Genomic DNA, 18,783 nt, shown 5'->3' on the forward strand with positions numbered 1-18,783 from the left:
GCATTCCGGGCAGGCGGTATCCGTGTAGATGTGGGACCACTTGGTCCACCTCCTTGAGGTCACACCACTGTCTCCTGGATTCCAGCTTCCAGTCCCAAGTGGTCTCTTGAACCCACACCATCACAAGAGATAGAGTAGGAGTGGGGTAAATGGGTGGATGATGTAGGAGTTATGGATTCTGTGAAAAGTATGAGTTTAGTGTATAGGGTATGGTGTAGGATGCTGTGTGTGGTGAATGGTGTATGATTGATTGCAAGTATGGTGTATCAGTGTGATGATTGTTTCTTTTATTGCCCACCACAAAAAATTTGCTGCTCTTCCCTCAAGCAAATGGAGCATAACGCATCACAACGTGTGTGAATACTCTCTCTAAAGATGTATCCATACTCATTTGTTCAATTTGATGTTAAACGTGTACATTTATGCTGTGGGCTGTCCACTGACTCTTATCCTTTTCCCTCTGAATCCCTGCATCGTCTGCAGCACGGGTATCCAGCTACTGTCTGAACACAAAGGTCTCTCTCCATACAGCTTTATAAGTGCAGAAGTGGTGCACTGGCTTGTGAACAATGTGGAGTGGGTACAGACTCAGGTTATTGCCATCGACATCATGCAGGTGAGCATACAATTCACTGTGTAGCTGTCCTGAAGCTCCCTGTCAAAGCCCACATGTCTCTTAGACCATTTCTTCACACTGTACCTGTCTTTTTTTTCCTCTTGCTTTGAGTCAATTCTGCACTCTTTTTCACTCCTGTAAGATAGATTTCCAAAATCACCCAGAGGTGGATTTTAGGAGGCAAACCTATTATGGTTATCAGGAAAGACACTGAAGTCTAGCCAAAGCCAGTCAAGATTGGTAGCTGAGCGGCAAGGCTTAGACACGTGACGGTTGATAGTAGGCTCTAGAGCTGTGTTGGGATGCAAGTGTAATGCCCTAGTCAGGCAAAGAGATTTAGACTGTGAAAAATATATTAGCAGGTGACCTAGTGCTAGCAGTTCTGCGTGTATACCCATTTGTATTTTGCTTTTTCACATATTAGAAACACCATATAGCCATACAGAAAGAGTAACACTGTATTCACGTTGCGGTTGCAGAGGTTAAAGTGAGGTAGCCCACTGGAGAGCTGGACAAACCACCAATTCTTTAAAAAAAACATATATGTATGGTGGGTAAGGGGTTAACACTGGTGGGCAGGGGGCTGGTGGGTGTTAAAAACATAGGGCAATGAGGGGTTTAGGCGGCTGAGCCCCCCAAATACAAATACAAAATATGATGTATTTTTGCTATTTCGGTAACAAATACCTGAAATAAAAAACCTTTGGTAAAATCACATAGAACCGTCGTCGACTAATCAGTTTCCCCTTAACAAATGAGTGAAAGGCAGTGGAAGTGAAGCCTGTGTTTTTCTAGTGTGCACATTCGCATTTACCGCATATGGCACTAAACTAAAAGTTTCACTTCTCTGAAAGTCAGAACAGGTTAAAAAACTAAGGCCAATGCAAAATGCAAAAAAATCCAAAATCGTGGTATTTTCAAGATCTAAACGGGTACAAATTATGACCTGGGCCTTGGGTACAGAACGAATTGAACGTGTGACTAACTTGTTATCTGGGTCATAATTTGTGTAATTCAGCTTCTGTCAAAATGTGGAAAGAATCGCTCGTCAGTAAGGTACGACCATTGGTGCCAGAGGTGAAGTGTATTTATAGCAAGCTCTACACATTTTCAATGTTACCGCCCATAAAGTACTAGGGGCCTCATTACGACCCTGGCGTTAACCAATGGCGCTATTAGCGCCATGGTTAACGCCGGTAACTTACCGAATCCGCCATGGTGAAATGGGGAATTACCACTCCATTCCAAGGTTGGCGGGGCGGTAATTCCCCATTTACCATTGGCCCTTCCCCATTCCCATTTTTGCCCCATAGGGCTCAGTGGGAATGGGGAAGGCGGTAATTACAGTACCGCAAATTGCGGTACCGTAATTACCTTCAAGGTCCCTTTGCAGGTCCCTAACTTAACGGCTGGTACAGACCAGCCGTTAAGGTCGGGAGCCGCAAAGGGACCTCATAGTAAGGCATTAAGGGGTTAACGGCGCCGCAACCTTTTACGGCACCATTAACCCCTTAACGCCTGGGTCGTAATGAGGCCCTATGTCTCTAAAGTAGAACCCATTCTGTTATATGAATTAGATATGCGTCTTCTTGATTTGGGGGATTACATGAATAGCTTACAAGGTCGCCTGTAGAAAGAAGTGCTTGCGTTTTCATGTGTGTTGCCAAACGCCATAATTAGGCAGAAGCTGGGATTCTGGAGATTCCTACTCAACTCCTCTAAGATTTGAAATCCTCCAGCCAATTCATTATATGAGGATTTAAATAAAATGTTAGAGGAAAACACACCAAAGTCGATTTTGAAGTTTAGGCTAAGAATGCAATCCCTGTTGTACGATATAGATGCAACGGCAGAAGACTTAATAATCATCCAGGCAGTGTGAAAAGAAAACCTTTTAACTATGACTGGTCTATAACCATGAAATTATTAAGTGGCTATAAGCTTCACAGAGAGTATGCATATTTTACCCACAAAAGAGAACACTTGAGTCCATATCTCTTGCGTTTTCCCTGCAATCATGCACAAGCACTGTATATGCGCTTCAAATGTAATCATTTTGCATCTAGAGAGCGTACACAATATTGGACCATACCAAGAGGACAACTTGTGCTGTCGATTGTACTATGGTTCTGAATTTCTGGAAACATTGAAACAACTTTAACTAGCTGTCCCCATCTGAAATCCATCAGGACTGGTGTCTTTGGGCTAGATAATTTAGGTATATCTGAATTTTCCAGTAATTTATTTTGGTTACGTCTGATGTGGGGTGAAAATGAAGCACTATTCATTGCTCTTACTCGCTTTTTACCCATAGTTAATGTACAACAGCAATAGGTTTGCTGATCAAATCAAATTTTAAGAATTGAATTATGTATAATGTAAATGCAAAAACTAAAATCGGGTTTGTATCTAAAAATCTCATTCGAGGGGATTGGGTCCTCCGACGTATTCCATATCTATGACAGGTAATGTCCACAGCTGTGCTGCTTCGGAAAATCTTTGGCGTCTGCGTCGATGCGCCGTCCCCGAGGACCTCCTCCGACGGCCGACGTCACCCGATGTGATAAGTAGGACGCACGACGCCCATAGCCTCAGTTCCGCGAACATGTTCGCTTCGTGAATCTCGGTACGGCTCGACTCGTTGGAGTTTGCTGTTTTCTATTCTCGGTTCATTGAACCTGCTCAGTTGGTTGTGAAGACCTGTTTGTGGCGATGTCTTTCTCATCTTCGACCCCGCGCCCGGGCTTCAAGAACTGCGGGGACTGTGGGTCCAAGATGTCGGTCACGGACTCGCACGACGCCTGCCTCTGGTGCCTCGGGGAGGCCCACGATACGGACGACTGTGTCGACTGACAGACGCTCACTGCAAAGGCCTTGCGGGAATGCTAGAAGAAGCTGTCGGTAGGCCGGGTGTCTAAGCCCCGGAAGTCGAGGTCTGCGGGGCTTTCGACCGATGACTCGAGGGGTGACTCTCCGCGTCATCATCGGAAGTCCGGTGGGTCTCCTTCCAGGAGTCGGTCTCGCCACTCCTCTGCCTCTTCTAGGCATTCCAGGAAGCGCCGGCCGAGGTCGCCTTCCCCGTCCTCTTCTGAGGACTCCGCCCGTCGGCGGGTCGCTTATCCCTCCATGCAAGCGACACCGGAGGAATGGGCTTCCTTCGGGAAGCAGATGCTAGCGATTCTGGAATCGCAGGGCACCGGTCCGTCCGCGCCTCCGAGTGGGGTCGGTCGGCACCGGTCGAGAGACACCGCCCGTACGCCTTCGGGCTCGGGTGGTCGGCACGGCTCGCGGGAGATGTCCCGCTCGGACGAGGTCAGCCGTTCTCACCATGCCCGTTCCAGGTCCCGGTCCTCGACGCGGTCGAGACCGCGTGATCCTGTGCTGTCTTCAAAGAAGACGTCGACGCCTGTGGCGCCGAGGTCGTTGACGATTTCTCTCGAGGATCCGTCTCCGAGGGGGTCGTCGACGCCGTCTGCGCCCAGGTTGTCGAGAGACACGCTCGGAGCTCCGGCTTCGAGGACTGTGTCGACGCCGCCGATGCTGGCGGCGCTGCAGCAGTCGTCGACGCCGATTCGCTCGACGTTGACGCCTTTTCTGTCGACACCTGCGCCGACTCGTTCGGCACCATCGACGCCTTTTCTGTCGACGCCGGCGCCTTTCGAGGCGGTGGTGACGGAGGGGCCCCGTGGCACGGGTTTGTCCCTAGAAAGGCTATGGCTAAGGTCCGGCACTGCTTTGGTCCGCAGAGGTCTTCCTCTCCCCGCCTGGAGTACATTTCAGAGGGTGATGAAGGCTCTGATGGCGGCCTGGTTCCGGTTATGGTCCCAGATGACCTTATCTCGGGCCATAGCCAGTTTGATGACCTGAGGCAGTCGCTGCATGATTCCAGTGGACTGGACACCTCTCCGGAGGTGGAGTTTTGTCGGCTGGAGCCTGGCACTCATGTCGATTCTTCATATCGGCGCCTTATGTCTCGGGTTACCGAGTACTTGGGTTGGTCAGCTCCCCCAGGGGAGTTCGTTCAGGATGATCTCACGGACATCCTTGATCTCGGTCCACCCACTGACCCTGTTTTGCCTTTTATATGGCTCTGCAGAGAAGGGTGGCGGCAGCTTGGACTGCTCCGGAGTGGGCAAGTCTTTGTCGCGAAAATACCGTCCAGCCAGTAGCGACCCCTGCTACTTGTCTAGGCACCCCACCCCGGAGAGTTTGGTGGTGCAGGCGGCTACAGCAAAGCAGGCGTCGTATCCTACCATCCCTCTGGATAGGGACGACAAACGTTTTGACGGCTGGGCGAAGAAAGTGTTTTCTTCGGGGGGTATGGCGCTTCAGGCGGCCATCTCCATATGTGCCTTGTCTCGTTTCACACACACTCTGTGGAACTGTGTTGCATTAGCGGCTGATCATATTCCCGAAGGGGACGAACGGGGTGGTTTCCTTGCTATGGTTCAGGATGGCAAGGATGCTATGTGTGAGGCCGTTCAGTCAGGTTTGGACTTGGCGGATTGTGTCAGCCGGTCCATGGCGGCGAGCACCGTAATGCGCACGTTTGCGTGGTTGCGGAATTCTGGGTTCGCTCCTGATGTGCAGTCCCGGCTCCTCAACATGCCTTTTGATGGTAAACACCTTTTTGGCAGCAAGGCTGACGAGAGCCTTGAGAGGTTGCAGACCTCCAAAGCTGCAGCGAAATCGTTGGGTGCTGCAGTTCGCCAACCTCCGCCTTTTCGTCCTAGGGGACAGCAATGGAGGGGAGGTTCCTTTCGCTATTACTCGTCCTTCGAGTAAAGCGAGAGGAGCTAGCAGTCAAAGAGGCCATCGTAAGAGTGCCAGAGGTGGAAACAAAGGTTCTCGAGGTGCCAAGGCCGCTCGGGCAGTTGCCTCTTTGCCCTCAGGCAACGCCGCAGCCGCTACCACTCAGTCATGAGGCCAGGTCCCATGGTTCGCCGGTTGGGGGAAGGCTGGCGCAGCATCTTGTAGAGTGGCAAGCCATTACTTCGGATGCGTGGGTTCTGGAGATCATTACCCACGGCTACTGTCTTCCTTTTCGGCAGAGGCCTCTCGACAATCCACCAGGGAACCTCTCTTTGAAGAGTCCGGATCCGCTCCGTGTGCAGGAAATTCAAGCCCTGCTGGAGAAAGGTGCCATAGAACTGGTGCCTGTAGCGGAGAGGAACAAGGGATGGTATTCCCCTTATTTTTTGATTTCAAAGAAAGACGGGGGATTGAGACCCATCATGGACTTGCGCGGTTTGAACAAACTCCTCAGGAAAGACAAGTTCAAGATGGTGACTCTTTCTCAAGTCCTCCAGGCCCTTCAACTTCAGGACTGGTTGGTGTCTCTCGACCTCAAGGATGCTTACTTCCATGTGCCGATCCATCCCAAGCACAAGAAGTACCTGAGGTTCGCGGTTGGCGACTCGCACTTGACCTCCTGTCGTTCGGATTGACCTCCGCCCGAGGGTTTTCACCAAGCTCATGGTGGTGGTGGCAGCGCATCTCAAGAAAGGGGGGATTCACGTCTACCCCTACCTGGATGATTGGTTGATCAGGGGGAGCTCTCCCGAGCAAGTCCTGGATCATCTGTCCGTCACCTGCCACTCCCTTCACAGGCTGGGCTTCTCCCTCAATTTAAAGAAGTCCCATTTGACACCAACATCGGAGCAGTGCTCGACACGTCCCTGTGGCAGTGTTTTCCTCCTCAGGTTAGGGCTCTTCACATTCAGCAGATGGTGCACAAGTTTCAGTTTGCCCAGAATCTCCCAGCGTCCGAGTTCTTGAGACTGTTCGGCCTCATGGCATCCTGCATTCCTCTGGTGCCAGAGGCTCGCCTGCGGATGAGATCTTTGCAGTGGGCACTCAAGCTCCAGTGGTCTCAGTCCTCCGGCAGGCTGTCGGACCCTGTTCAGGTGCCGCCCTCGGTAGCCCGGGACCTTCTGTGGTGGGCCGTGGAGGGCAATCTGATGAAGGGGGCCCCATTTTGGCTGCCCTGCCCGGAGGTGACGATCGTGACGGACGCATCCCTCACGGGATGGGGAGCTCATGCCAACGAGTTGACAGTCAGCGGTCGTTGGTCTCCGTCGGAGTCCAGACTACATATCAATCTGTTGGAGTTGAGGGCCGTCAGGCTAGCCTTGAAGGCTTTTCTGCCGACTGTGCGCGTGAAGAGTGTCCTGATTCTGACGGACTGTCATGCATGCTGGACGTGGTCCTACCTCCTACGCTCGTAGAACAGCTAGACCGTTCTATTCCAAATGGCGGTTGTTCGATACGTTGCCGGGAAAACGACGTTTGCACTTTTCACGTCGCTAACTTCACGTGTATTCTGCTTCGTCACGTGAACTACGGCATTACGTATTTAAGCAGCGTGGAAACTTCACTCGCTGCTTCTGATCGAATCATTTGGCGTTGTGTAGCTGAACCTCCGGTCTGCTTCCTTGCAGGTTACTACAGCTACTTTTTGGGGTCTTCTATAGCGTGTTTTCCGTCACACGCTGATTCCTGGAGCTGATTGCTCGCGTGTAAATCCACACGCGCACGCTATCTTCAAACGCTGCTGGCCTGGACTGCGTGAATCCTGTTCGCGTGTAAATCCACACGCGCACGCTATCTTCAAGCGCTGCTGGCCTGGACTGCGTGAATCCTGCTCGCGTGTAAATCCACACGCGCACGCTATCTTCAAGCGCTGCTGGTCTGGACTGCGTGAATCCTGTTCGCGTGTAAATCCACACGCGTACGCTATCTTCAAGCGCTGCTGGCCTGGACTGCGTGAATCCTGTTCGCGTGTAAATCCACATGCGCACGCTATCTTCAAGCGCTGCTGGTCTGGACTGCGTGAATCCTGCTCGCGTGTAAATCCACACGCATATCTTGTCTTCGAACGCTGCTGGCCTGGACTGCGTGAATCCTGCTCGCGTGTAAATCCACACGCGCACGCTATCTTCAAGCGCTGCTGGCCTGGACTGCGTGAATCCTGTTTGCGTGTAAATCCACACGCACACGCTCTTTTCTTTGCGGCTGTACAGAACCGCGTGAACTTTGTTTATACCTTAAAAGGAGCGCTATTTCCAACTCCTGCACCTGTGATATTAACAGCGGGGTTGATTCATCTCTATACTTTACTCTACGTGGGAAGGAAGCTTTTCAAGGATATTGGAAGGTGACAGTGAACAGTACTTTGGACGCTATCCTGTGGTGCATCAACCCGGTATCTAGCGTGAGCCTCGTTCCGTTCGGGATAAGTCTCCCTTACTAATCTTCCCTTCCTTGTCGTTTGTTCTACCTTGGATTCCTCAAGAGACTCTGCTGGATTCGTCTGCCCTAGACTCAAGGTCAGTGTGTGCATTCATGACATTTTCTATTCCATCATATCCAGGTTGGGGCAGTTATTCATGATACTTTATTTTGTTCTAGGCTGACTTCCTATACCTTACCCACGCCCTTTCCAGTGATCCATCGCTCTGCCTGTTTTACCGGTCAGAGAGTTGTATCATTTGGAAGGTCTTAACTTGACTTCACAACTATCAAAACGCGTGAACAGGGATCCGGAAGACCCTACCACCTGTATCCTTTTGAGTACCGTATCCTTTTTGGTTAATACTGTGGTGCTTTCTGACACGGACAACACGGTGGCCATGCACTACCGCAACAAAAAGGGGGGGCAGGGTCACTTCCGCTGTGCAGGGAGGCGATGCAGCTCGAGTTCTGGGCCATCCAGCAGGAAGTTTCGATCTCGGCGGTTCATCTGGCCGGAGACGACAACGAGACGGCGGACGCTCTGAGCAGGCAGAGCACGATCTCTCACGAGTGAGAGCTGGCTCAGGAGATTCTCCTGGAGATCTTCGCCCTTTGGGGGACCCCTCAAGTGGATCTCTTCACCTCCAGTGTCAACCGGAAGTGCGAAAGGTTTTGCTCGCGGGAATTTCCTCCAAAAGGAGCCTTAGGAGACGCGTTCGTGGTGGAGTGGTCATTCCCACTGCTGTACGCGTTTCCACTAGTCCCCGTCATCCCACAAGTGCTGGTTTGGTTCCCGGATGATCCTCATTGCTCCGGCGTGGGCCCGGAGGACGTAGTACCCGGACCTTCTAGACTTGTCCATCTGCCCTCCACGTCGTCTTCCCTACCAAGACGATCTGCTCTCACGGGAGGGGGGTCAGGTTCTCCATCCAGAGGTCAGATCCCCCAATCTTCACGCTTGGTTTCTGAAAGGTTGAGGTATAAGGATTGGGACCTCCCTGAAGACGTGATGGAGGTGTTACTCTCGGCCAGGCGGCCGGCAACAAAGTCTCTGTACCGTTGCCGTTGGAGAAAGTTCTGCGACTGGTGCAGAGTTCAGAATGTGGATCCTTTTGAATGCCACATTCCCATGGTTTTGTCTTTTTTGCTTTCTTTGGCCCACAGGGGCTTGCAAGTGGGGACCATTAAAAGTTACCTGGCGGCGCTGTCCATATTTAAGCGCTCGTCTGAAGAGTGTTCCTATTTTAAGATTCCTTTAATTTCGCAGTTTCTGAAAGGGCTCACTAATGTGTTCCCTCCGTCACCTTTTTTGGTGCCAGGTTGGGAATTGAACCTTGTTCTTAGGTTTCTTATTGGTGCTCCATTTGAGCCTTTACATTCATGCCCTTTGAGGCTGTTACATTCATGCCCTCTGAAAACTGTGTTTTTGGTTGCGGTTACTTCCGCTCGCAGAGTGAGTGAGTTATAGGCACTTTCAGTTAAGCCACCCTTCACTGTGTTTCACAAGGACAGGGTTGTCCTTAGAGTTCGTCCTTCTTTTCTTCCGAAGGTGGTTTCGGATTTTCATTTGAGCCAGAAGGTTGTTCTTCCGGCGTTCTATCCTCCTCCACATCCTGGTAAGGAAGAGGAGAGGCTCCATGGGCTTGATCCTCGGAGAGCGTTGAGCTTTTATATTTCGCGCTTGTCCCGGGTCAGAGTGGACGATCAACTTTTCATTGGTTACGCTGGAAAGCGTTTGGGACAAGCTGTGACGAAACAGACTTTGTCTCGTTGGATTATTTTGGCTATCTCCGAGTGTTACCCCTTGGTGGGTAAGGACCCTCCGGCTGGCTTGCGGGCCCATTCTACCAGAGGAGTGGCTGCATCTACTGCCCTGCAGAGGGGAGTTCCTATTCGTCGCATCTGTGATGCAGCCACCTGGGCTTCAGTACATACTTTTGTACGTCACTACTCCCTCGATTCCATCAGAGGGCGAGATCTGGCCTTTGGCAAGGCCGTTCTCTATTCCGCAATTTGATTGGGCATGCTAAATTTGTATTCTAAATTCTTTCCCACCTCCTTGCTTGTTACTGCTTTGGGAGTCTGTCATAGATATGGAATACGTCGGAGGACCCAATCCCCTCGAAGAACAAGTTACTTTCTTACCTGGTAATGTTCTTTCGATGGGATGGTCCGACGACGTATTCCATATCGCTCCCTCCGTTCCTTTCCCCGCTGCAGAATTTCTTTTGCGATTGCAGCTTGCGTTGCGAAAGGCCTTGTGTGTCTGACTGGCAGAAAACTGGTGGCACACGTTCTGGGGAAAAAACTATAACTGAGGCTATGGGCGTCGTGCGTCCTACTTATCACATCGGGTGACGTCGGCTGTCGGGTACGGCGCATCGACGTCATTGACGCAGGACGCAGACGCCAAAGATTTTCCGAAGCAGCACAGCTGTGGACATTACCTGTCTTAGATATGGAATACGTCGTCGGACCATCCCATCGAACGAACGTTACCAGGTAAGAAAGTAAGTTGTTCATTGTAATTCATGTGATTTTAATGTATTAATTATGTGAGATATCTTTTTGTAATGGTTTTGAACAAACCAAATACCAAAAAAATAAAAATACAAGCAGAAAAATTGGGGGTCCATAGAAACTACGGAAGGAAAGTTGCTAAAAGAGAATTCTTTCCTAACCAAGATTAGGGATGTTTTTCTGTCTTTGGTTACTAATGGCAAGGAGGCTTCCTGCCAGATGTTGCACTCAGGACTGGACACTGCGGATTGTATGGGCAGGTCCAGGGCCACAACTACAGCGTCAGATGCCACTATTGGCTGGGGATGTCAGGATTTGCGGCTGATGTCCAGGCTAAGCTGTTAGACATGCCTTTCGATGGCCAGAATCCTTTTGGAGCTAACTAAGGCTGATGACACACTCCAGAAGGTCTAGTAATCAAAGTCGATGGCTAGGTCCTTGGATCTTTCCGTGCAACAGCCCTCCACACTGTCGTTTCTGGGTAGGGGTTTCCGTCCCTCCCATGCCTATGCCCAGGGTCGGACTGGGACAAGAAATAGGCCCGGTCACCCAAAAAAAGTGGCCCACCCCTCGCCTCAAAAAAGAGGCCCACCGCTCGCCTCACGACCCTTGACCTCTGATGACATCACCAGAAGTGATGTCCTTTGACCCCACAGTGACATCCTGGGAAGCGATGAAACATAACCTTTCACCCCTTGACAAAACAGGAAGTGGCATCAAATAGCATTGTCCCTAAGTACACTAAATTACTGTGAATCCAAGTAGACATCCAAGGCCAAATGATAATGTTATTGTATAGCACTTACACTTAAGCTCTTTTTTTTATAGAAGAAATATGCATACGATATCACCCAACCTGTGGTGGTACTCATTTATCGACCTAAGAAGGATGAAAGGCTTTTTGGGAAAAAAATAAAATAAAAAAATCTATTTTTTTTTCTTCCAAACCAGCCCAGGCATGGCCAGAAACCGGCCCCCACTCCTCAGGGACGATTTCGCCCCGGCCACGGGCCGAAAGGCTGAGGGGCCAATCCGTCCCTGCCTAGGCTCCAAGAGCACGTAGTCGGTCTGCCCTGGGAAGAATGCAGAGCAGGCTCTTCCCGAGAGGTAGATGGGGCCGCAGCCATTGTCTCTGGGTGCAAAACCTCAGTGATTGGTACAGCCACTCAATGCTGGCTTGAGTGGGGGGGCATTCCCTGTTCAGCCCGGATGGTCATGGACCACGTCCAACGCTTGGACCTTGCAGGCCATTCAACAGGGGTGTTGGCTCTAGTTCTTACAGCACCCTCTGGACCACGGCCCCCAGTCCACCACCTTGTCTCCAGACCCCATCCTCCTGGAGGAGGTCTGTCAGGTTCTTTCAAAGGGCACGATCAAGCTGATACTGCGCTTGGAACAAGGCAGGGGGTGGTACTCCACTTATTTTCTGGTCTTGAAGAAGGACAGAGACTTGCGTCCCATTCTGGATCTAGTTCTTGCACAAGGACAAGTTCAGGATGGTTATACTAACTCACATCCTTCAAGTCCTCGACATGCAGGGCTGGTTGGCATCACTGGACTGTAGGATGCCTACTTCTGCATGGCGATTCATCGAAAGCACAGGAAGTACCTGAGGATCATGATGGGCAAACAACACTACCAGTTCAAAGTCCTGCCGTTCGGTCTTTCTTCAGCTCCCAGGGTTTTCACCAAGCTGCTAGCAGTGGTGGCGGCTCGCCTCAGTAGGGAGGGCCTTTATGTCTATCCCTTCCTGAATGACAGGCTTGTCCCAAGCTCGTCCCCCAGATCTAGTGTCGGAGCATCTACTCCACACATGCACACTATTGCACGTTCTGGGCTTTTCTCTAAACTTCAAAAAGTGTCAGGTTTCGCCATCCCAGTCCCTCCAATTTATCAGAGCAGTGTAAGGAAGACATGGTATCAAACAGTAAGACAGACACAAGTGGTCACAGTTCCCCATGTTTTCAGAATGGGACAAGGTGGCACACTTGAGATTAGCACTCTGGTTTCTCTAGCACAAGGATGCAGTTTAAAACTTCAACATCAGGGCCTTCTGTGACAAAGTCTCTTTGCCATTCAAAGTCTCCTATTTCAGAGGGCCTGGTGCAGCACGACAAACATTAAAGTTCCTTTCTTCTTAGGATCTCACATAATCAGGTGATTTACTGTTCACCACAGGTCCCTCTCTGCCAGGCTCAGACCCACTTTGACACAAAATCTTCACTTGGTCTCCCTCTGCCGGAGTGGGACCAAATTTCTCTACTTTATCAAAGTCAAAGACTTTCAACTGTGCGCAGGAATTTTCTTGACCCGTCGCAAGACCACTTCGATTCACAATTCCTCGTTCTCTTCTTGATATAACCTTTTTCTAACTTTCACTTTTGCCACTTCTCAGCTGGATACCTTACAGAGACCTTCGATTGAGGACCCACGCAGTGCCGGACCACTCTATCAAATGTATTGTAACTTACTTTTTAAAGTTCAGTCAAGTTTACTTGCGTCTCTTATCACACGCTTTTTAACAATGTTTGTTCTAGCGCTCGCCATACAATCTTGCTTCTTGCAACCTTGGCTTCAACACAGACTGGGTTCCATATGATAATATCCCCGCAAAAATATCGGCATCAAAATTTTCGCCATATTTTTGTGGCGATATTACCCCATGGAAGGTGCGGGGGACACCCCCGCAACCGCCATATATTTTTAAAGGGAGCGGGGGACACCCCCGCAACCGCCCCACCCATTTACCCCATAAATTATCCCCACCAAAAATATTGCCTATGGCCGTTCCCGACACCCATATGTACGGCGATATTTTTGGTGGGGATAATATTACCTGATACCACAGACTATGATATGATATGATATGGTATTTGTAACGCGCCTATACACATGTCTATCGGGCTCCCCATCTAACCGGCTGTGTTGATTCACTGACTTTGCTTTGTTCTTGTAGCAAAGGATGGTACCACGGCCGCTGGTGCTTCTCTCCACGTTGATTATTGAAGCCTGGGCATCTCTGACACACAATGCAGGATTCTTCAGCCTGGTTTCCTGGTCGTACGCGTTCTATTCTCGGGGTCTCTGAAAAGTAACGGTTCCTTGTCAAAAAGTTCAAGGGAACTTTCCTCCTTGCGATTCCCTTCTTTGTTTGATGTCTTTCCTCTCTCGTCCAGCTGCTGTCTCGAAACTGCTATTTCCTCGTGTGCTTTGCCTCGCTCAGAGTGTGCTCTTGTGCTCCGCCTTTTTTCCGTGTGGGAAAGCTTGATGGAAGTCAGGTGTGTGTGATGGTCAGTAATTGCCTGACCTCGCCTGATCATTGTATTGAGACACGTCAGGTGTAGTCTGTTTTCTCTCATAGCAGACTGTCCGTGAGAAAGTGTGTTGTGAAAGGGGGGGGGGTAGAGTTCCTAAGTATCCTACTGGGTAGGATGGGGTAAATGTGTTCTCCCAGGTCGATCTCAAGAATCCCTTGTTCAGGTGGCCAGGGAAGGGCTGGCGCTCCCAGATCCCAGCATAGGGAGTGGACGAGCGAGGGAGGTTCACCGGGGTAGGGGAGCCCGGGGTTGTACTCTGGGAAATGGTTCCATGTGTTAATATCCCCGCAAAAATATTGTGATACAAAAATATCGCCATATTTTTGCAGCGATATGGACCCTGCTGGGGACATCCCCGCAACCCCCACATTATTTTAAAATGTGCGGAGGACATCCCCGCAACCCCCGCTCCCACAAAATATCCCCCCAAAAATATCGCTTATGGAGAGACAAACGGCCATATGTACGGCGATATTTTTGGTGGGGATATTTTGTAGGGATACCTGGGAAATGCCCCAGGTGATACGCAGTATATTACCGGGGAAGAAGAAGAGGAGGATGAGATCCTGAGACCTTTGTAGGATACTCCAATTACAAAACCCCTCCTCTAATGAATCTCCTTTATCCAAAGTCAATAACCCATCCATCTTCTGTAAACCCTGTAAGAAACCAAACCCTGGTGCTGTGGAAAACTACATTTCCCAGAATCCCTGTCTTTCTGTTACATGCCCGAATACGCCTGATCTTTCTTTTCCACGTCCCTCTGATGATTAATAATAATAATAATAATTATAATAATGCAGCATTTGTATAGCGCTACGAACCCTCCGGTATCTGAGCGCTGCTTATTATTACCCACGGTGTGTGGTGCTCATTTATCGACCTCGGAAGGATGAAAGGCTGAGTTTGGCCCTGCCGGGATTCGAACCTGCTTCAGCGGGCTCTGCACAGATGTCAAAGCGAGCGTTCTACTCGCTGTGCTATCGGACCGGCTACCGGATTGGATTCTTTTTCAAACAATTAGTCTACCAAACCAGACACTACCATTCCGATGAAACCCCCTGTCCATCTCATGATAATAATCATGGTCATTACCGTCTGTTTACCAAACCCTACCAATCTTCCCTTTCTAAGGTCATCAACCCTCCTGATATGAGGGTTGTAATTCCCTATAAAACCTCTTCCCCATCCTACCCTGTAGGATATTCTGACACGCAAAACCCCCACGCCCCTTTTCCGACACAAACACTTTTACACACCAAAGACAACGGACTAATGTGAAACCTGTTTACTTGACATATCCCGACATAAGAGTCGGGCAATTGACCCAAGTCACCCACACCTGACGGCCCTTTCATTACCCCACAGGGATAAAAGGTGGAGCAAGAGAGCACAGGACGAGCAAGGCAGACCGCACAACAAGACAGCTATCCAGACCCTGCAGTTTAAAAGGAGGAGAAAGGGGGCAAACATCGAGAGGCTGACGAGGAGGGACGCAACCTTGCCCACTTCGACAAAACCCTGCGAACCCTCTGCTCTGCTGCTGCAGAAGTCAACAGTACACATAGTGTCAGCGCTGATAAGCGGGAGCAAGGGAAACTCCTGCTACCGTGGACTTGACTCCAGTTACGAGGAAAGCCAAGCGGTTTATCACAGCCTTTATCATAGCCGGTGAGTCGAGGGGAGAGCCAATAAGAGCTGGGCAGTGGTGAATGAAAGACGCAAAGTGGCAAGTTGAACCAAGTTCAAAGAACTGTAAAAGTGCTGAGGCGAGACCAGTTGTGGAGGGAACCGGCACCACTTGGGTACTAACTCGAGAGACTCTGGTCGATCCACGTCTGAGTGAAACTACAAATACCAGAAGGCCGTAGGAGAGTCGCCAAAATAGGTCAAAGTGGTCATACAGGAGGTCAAGCAAAATCCTGATACAGTCAAAAGCCTTAGACCTAAGAACTGTGAGAAAGCAAGGGAAGTGAATCCTGCAAACATTTGTGAATGTGAATGTGAAGTAGGCAAAAGTGAACCCGGAAAAGAGGGATGCTCACGAGAAGGGGGCAAAGTCTAAAGTCCCAAGAAACAGTGTGTTGACAGAAGTGAACTCGGCCGAGGGATGTCCACTGGAACTGTTTAAAAGGACATTGAGATTTGAGAAGGGTCTGCGCCCAGAAGAGGGGGACCTAAGGGTAATAAACCATCACCTGAGAAAAGCCATAGTGAACTTGGTGGATGAACCCTGAAAGTAAGAGAAGGGTCGGCGCCCAGAAGAGGGGGTCCCAGGGGTGAACCGATCACCCGAGAAAAGCCATAGTGAACCCGGTGGAGGGAGGCTGAAAAAGAAGAGGGGTCTGCGCCCGGAAGAGGGGAACCCAGGGGTGATTCCATCACCCGAGAAATACGTGGAACAGAACTTTGTGTTTGTTTGTTGTTTTACTTGGTAAACCTAGAAGCCCCTCGGGATCAGGAAAATCAACCTCTGAAGGTCTTGAAATTGATAGGAACTATTTTGGGGTCAGCTGTATTACCTCAGATCCAGTGGCCACCTCACCTTCCCTTTCTTCCAGATTTTCCTCACCCGATCTGTCGGATTCCAAGTCCTTGGAATGAAGATGCCGCTGAGCCAGGTAGTCTCTTTCCTTCCGTGGTGGATTCTGCCTGCCACGAAAGGAAGCCACAGTGAATGCTTATTGGACAGCAGACCTGTGGCTCCATTTCCGGGACTAGGCTTCAAATAGGGAAAAAGCCGAAAGGCATAAAAAACCCTATTACAAGATATCAGTGGCACCAGCGTGGAAACTTCCCAAGGCTGAGGTAAGCAAGAGCTTCTGTATCTTCCGGGTGGGCGGTGTGGCTGCAGTTCTGTGACCGGAGGCAGTCAGAAAGATCGCATAGCCCACCAGGCAATAAGGAAGAGCCAGAGGAGAGAAATGCCGGGGAACAGACAGCTAAGTAGAGAGAAGAGGGCGAGAGAGCAATGGCAGGGAGGCAATGCTTCCGGAAGGAAGAAAAGCGAAACCAGAGAGACGCCGCTGGCTCCACTGGCGAGGAGGGAGCGCGGTCGAGAAGGCACAAGAGAGAAAGGCAAGCAGGGAAAATAAGGAGCGCAGGTAAGAGAGGAAAAACTAGCGTCAGACCCAAGGAGCGGATAAACACAACGGGTTGCAACGTGAGGGACCGCCGGAAGGAGGGGAAGTAAATACCTTCCGACGGACGTCGCACGGCAACACTAGACCGCTACCCCTGGGATCCGCGGAATGTGCAATGGAGTGCTCGGGCCGAGCGCAGCGCCGCAGTCTCCAACGCGGAAGCAGCCACCAGCCACAGCGGGGGATGACATCAGCGCCTGGAAGAGGGGGACCCATGTGTGAGGAATCCTCACTCTAAGTAAAACCAGGAAACAAACTATCATTTTGTTGAAGGAACTCGAAGGCAAGAGACTTTCAAGGGAAACAAGACTTGGCCATTGAGGCTCCTGATAAACTGGAACAGAACTGTTGACTCGTGCTGGGGAAACTCGAGTGTGTGCTCTGCTCCAAGATCCCACCTTACCCTGTGCTCAAAACGTGAGGAAGGGGGAATCAAGCTACCGCATCTTGACATATTATTTGAGAACACTTCTTTGTTTTCTTGAAAACCATCTCACACCCTTTTTGTATTAGTTGTAAAGTTTGACAATAGGTTTCTTAGTATAGGCCCTTTTTATTTGACACAACGCCACTAGGACTGACTTATTTAATTTGATGGTTGATGTTTGTTTCCATCTTAGATTTAGGTTTAGATTAGGGGTTTTTCCAACTTGCATACAGTTTAATAAACGCCCTTGAACTGTGATCACTTTTGTCTGTCTTTACTGTTGCCACCATGAGTTCCTTGCACAGGGAAGGGGATACTGCGTCTCACCATCCAGTGTCCCACTCCACGAAGACCCCCTCATCCAGGTGATCCTCCCACACTGGTCCACCCCAGGAACTGAATCCAAAAGCAATGGCCATATCCTGGCCACCTGGATGACAGATCCCCGAGGACAAGTGGGTGAGACACCTTCTGGTTTCTCACAGCGGTCTTGAAAACTTGCCTTGACAGGGCTTTTCCGCTCCGAGGACCTAATGGCGAACGTATAGTAAAAGTCCACCAAGCTCAGGAACAAGTCCCAGCCTCTGCTTTCCTGCGCCTTCTGGGCCTCATGGCCTCCCTCATCCTAGTGGTGCTGGAGGCGAGGCTGCACATGAGATCGCTTCAGTGGCTTCTCCATTTCCAATGGGTGCAGTTTCAGGGCCACATGTCAGACCTTTTGCAGGTCTCAGACCAGGTGGCTCAGGATCTTGTGTGGTGGGCCATACAGGACAACTTTCTGAGAAGTGTCCCGTTGTTTCGTCAACCTTGGCCACAGGTGATGGTGGTCATGTATGCACCTCTGACTGGTTGGGGTGCTCACTTGTCAGACCTAGCGATGAGTGGACCGTGCTTGCCAGCAGAGTGTCGGGAGCACATCAACTGACTCGACCCAGAGAACGTGGTATCCAGAGTTTCTGGACATGGCCATCTGCCCTCCCTTGTGCCTTCCAAGGAGAGTCTACTTGCTCTCCCAGTCTGAGGGGCAGGTCCTCCAACCGAACCTCAGCAGCTTGAACCTTCATGCCTTGTTAAAAGAGGCGAAGATATACAGATTGGAACTTGTTGAACAATGTCCACAATGTGTTCCTTTCAGCTCAGAGGCCTGCTACGAAATCAATTTATGCCTGTAGGTGGTGTAAATGTTTTTATTTTGGTGTGGGGAGAGGGATCTAGATACTTTATCCTGTCAGCTTATCCCCTGTGTTGGATTTTCTGCTATCCTTGGCCAAAGCGGGCCTGCAGGTTGGCAGTGTAAAGGGATAGCTCACCGCTTTTACGGTGTTCAAGAGCTCCCCAGAACGGGGCTCGTTCTTGACAATTCCCACTGTTATGCAGTTCTTACGAGGCTTATGTGACCAATTTCCTCCCTGACAGTTTGTGGTTCCAGGGTGGGGTTTAAATTTGGTGTTGACATTTCTTATGGGTGCTCTGTTTGAGCCCCTTTCATTCCTGTTCTGTTAGGTTGCTCACCAGTAAGGTGATTTT

The 18,783-nt window shown here is 50.2% G+C and overlaps 1 protein-coding gene across 8 annotated transcripts in view; it reads left to right on the forward strand.

Moving 5' to 3' along the window:
• The window catches only part of DEPDC5 (DEP domain containing 5, GATOR1 subcomplex subunit), a 1,004,325-nt gene that overhangs the window by 862,508 nt on the left and 123,034 nt on the right, over nt 1-18,783 (forward strand). For all 8 annotated transcript variants that reach the window (XM_069619835.1, XM_069619836.1, XM_069619838.1 and 5 more), the window contains one exon: nt 484-616. In XM_069619835.1, the coding sequence (XP_069475936.1) occupies nt 484-616 (133 nt within the window). The remainder of the gene's footprint in view (nt 1-483; nt 617-18,783) is intronic.

Source organism: Ambystoma mexicanum, chromosome 10 (genome assembly GCF_040938575.1).
Source record: "Ambystoma mexicanum isolate Mex_15411 chromosome 10, UKY_AmexF1_1, whole genome shotgun sequence".
NCBI lineage: Eukaryota > Metazoa > Chordata > Amphibia > Caudata > Ambystomatidae > Ambystoma > Ambystoma mexicanum.